We start from the raw sequence: 3325 nt of genomic DNA on the forward strand, positions 1-3325 counted from the left end.
GATTGAGACCTTTCCAGACTCAATCAATGTTCATTGCACTCCGAAGATTTCACTGCTTGCTGCACAGACATTTGTTTGCTGGATGAATGTGTATGTGAGCTGTCGGTTCATAATGGGCCTAGGCTGGGCCATGGAGCTGCCTGACTACTGTCATTATAATTCCACATACAGGGCAAAAACTAGGGGTACCCCCCAACCCAACCCATGTGTCTGGAGCCTGGGGCACATGACACTACATTGCTTCATGTAAGAAGGGGCTACATTTCATGACAAACTAAGAATATTAAGGCTATTGCTCTTACTGTATTGTTTTAATGGGCTGTTATTATTATTATTACTATTAGTAGTAGTAGTAGTGTTATTAGAATTATTTCTACTGTTGTTGTTGTTATTATTATTAATATTAGAAGTTAGCTTTAGTATTATTCTTGTTAGTATTATTATGCTGTTTATGTGTATATTTTTTATTATTTACTACTAATATTATTTTGTTTAAATACATTACTGCTCTACTATTATTATGTTATTTATAGTGATAATAGCAGTAGTAGTTGTAGTAGTTGCAGTCACAGTAGAAATATTATTATTATTTTGCTGTTAACATGCTTTTACCTATCATAATATTGTATGTACTGAATGTATTTTTATACAAAAAGCATTGGACATCATTTAGCCCATTTTTTTTTCTAAAACGCACACCCCAAGCCAAAATAAAATGGTCTTGGTTCAGTTATTCTTTACATGATGTTTTATTATTTTAACAGCCACGTCTGCTGGTACTCTAAATTTGATATGACAATAATTACTTGCCTGAGTAGAAATGAACACAGACTGCATGTTTTTTTTTAATTTTTTTATAAAGAATGCTTCTAGTAGGCTAGTCTTAATATTTAACAGTATTGACATCAAATGAATTATAATACTAATACTACTACTGAAAATATATATATATATAATTACAACAACAGCGACAACATTATTAATAAATAAATAACTGGTGCTTATTAAATATTTTATGAACGAGTGTTTTTTTTTAATAATATATATGCAGTAACCTTTAAATAATGACAGATAAAAGATGGCGATGGGTCCAAATATTATAATAAACGAGGGATCAAATGTTAAAATATATATATATATATATCTATATATATATATATATATATATATATATATATATATATACCCCAGACATCTAACGCTATCTATCTTTATATGTATCTACCTATGATCTATCGATCTATCGATCTATCTATCTATCTAGCTATCTATCTATCTATCTATCATGTACGTATATATGTAGTATGTATGTATTTCTGTATGTTACATCTATATCTATATATCTAGGTAATATAGGATACAACACACACATACACTATCTATCTATCTATCTACCTATCTATCTTCCATGAATGTATGTATTTCTGTATGCTACATCTATATCTATGTATCTAGGTATTATAGTATACTATCTATCTATCTATCTATCTATCTATCTATCTATCTATCTATCTATCTATCTATCTGTTATATAGTATAACACACACATACAATCAATCTATCCATCTATCTATCTTTCATGTATTTTTGTATGTTACATCTATCTATCTATCTATCTATCTATCTATCTATCTATCTATCTATCTATCTATCTATCATGTATGTATGTATGTATGTATGTATTTTTGTGTATGTTACATCTATAAATATTTAAGTTATATAGTATACAACACACACATACAACCTCTCTCTCTCTCTCTCTCTCTCTAATAATGCCATGGCAGCACAATTTATTAGGGGCTCCCAGCGGTTCTATCCGATCCTCAGGAAGTATTTTGCTCGGAGGAAGTCGGAAGGAAACATAAAAGATTCATGCATGGAGCAGGTCGATGAGCACTAATAATAAAGACTAATGAGAATATTGGGTCCAGGAGCTGACACTTACTTTCCGGACTGGTGCAGCCTATGTAGGTGGCCTGCGCCCTCCTGTACCACTCCATGGTGTTCTCCCGCAGTGGGTAGATGCCATGTTGGGGATTGTAGTTGTAGGGGGAGAGTTGGCAGCACACCGAGCTCAGATGGCTCCCTGGCACTCCATTAGTCTGCCCCGGGTGCTCATCCTCCGGGCTGGCCCGCTTCTTGCTGTCCTTGGCCCCGGTGCCCAGCAGATTCTCGATGAAGAAGGAGGAAACCCTGGCCGGGGTAGAGCTCTGGTTGTCGGTGGAGTCATCGGGCATGGTGGATGGGTGTCTCTCCGGAGGAGGAGGTAGGTGGGTGGAGGAGAATGGTGCCCGGGCACAGCGCTCAGCCCTGCGCGTACCGCCGCCGCCTTCTATGGGGAGCGATGATGGTGGTGTAGTAGTAGCAGATGTTGAGCAGTCATCTCCTCCGAGCAGCGCTCCTCTCCCACACACACATACAAAAAAAGACAATCGGAAAGCAAATAAAAATGTCAGGCCAGCTAACCGCTGTGCAGAATTTCTCCGATTGGACGAGAATGATCAGCAAATTGGATTATTGAAGGGGAGAAAAGAAGGAGAATTGCTGGAGATCAGGAGGAGGATGAGCTGAGTTCACTTCCCTGCTTAGTAGTGTGCAGTGCCTGGGGGCCCTAGAAGTGCCTTGTCACTCAGGAGCTTTATTTAGGTCAATTAGGGAGGCAAATCAAACTGCAGGAGAGAGAGGGAGAGAGAGAGGGAGGCTGGAATTCCCAGGAGAGCTGACAGGGGGGGGGGGGGGGGGATAAAGGCATGGAGAGGAAAGGGGAGGAGAGGCAATGAGGTTAAAGGACAGAAAAGAGAAAGAAGAAAAACATGCAGAGAGAGAGAGAGAGAGAGAGGGAGGAGAGCAGGACAGGAGGAGGTGACCCCACAGGACAGGAGGAGGTGACCCCACAGGACAGGAGGAGGTCACCCCACAGGGAAGGAGGAGGTGACCCCACAGGACAGGAGGAGGTCACCCCACAGGGAAGGAGGAGGTGACCCCACAGGACAGGAGGAGGTGACCCCACAGGACAGGAGGAGGTTACCCCACAGGACAGGAGGAGGTGACCCCACAGGGAAGGAGGAGGTGACCCCACAGGACAGGAGGAGGTGACCCCAAAGGGCAGGAGGAGGTGACCCCACAGGACAGGAGGAGGTAACCCCACAGGACAGGAAGAGGTGACCCCAAAGGGCAGGAGGTGGTGACCACACAGGACAGGAGGAGGTAACCCCACAGGACAGGAGGAGGTGTCCCCACAGGACAGGAGGAGGTGTCCCCACAGGACAGGAGGAAGTGACCTCACAGGACAGGAGGAGGTGACCCCAAAGGGCAGGAGGAGGTG

General features: G+C 41.9%; 1 protein-coding gene across 1 annotated transcript in view; it reads right to left on the reverse strand.

Moving 5' to 3' along the window:
• Positions 1-2776, reverse strand: part of HMX1 (H6 family homeobox 1) — a 15727-nt gene extending 12951 nt beyond the window's left edge. Inside the window, exon 1 of the mRNA XM_077477859.1 lies at positions 1946-2776. Within this exon, the coding sequence (XP_077333985.1) occupies positions 1946-2237 (292 nt within the window). The 5' untranslated portion in view covers positions 2238-2776. The remainder of the gene's footprint in view (positions 1-1945) is intronic.
• Between the last annotated feature and the right edge of the window lie 549 nt (positions 2777-3325).

Source organism: Lithobates pipiens, unplaced genomic scaffold (assembly GCF_037356315.1).
Source record: "Lithobates pipiens isolate NorthernLeopardFrog02 unplaced genomic scaffold, aLitPip1_a1.2 Scaffold_13, whole genome shotgun sequence".
NCBI classification, from domain to species: domain Eukaryota; kingdom Metazoa; phylum Chordata; class Amphibia; order Anura; family Ranidae; genus Lithobates; species Lithobates pipiens.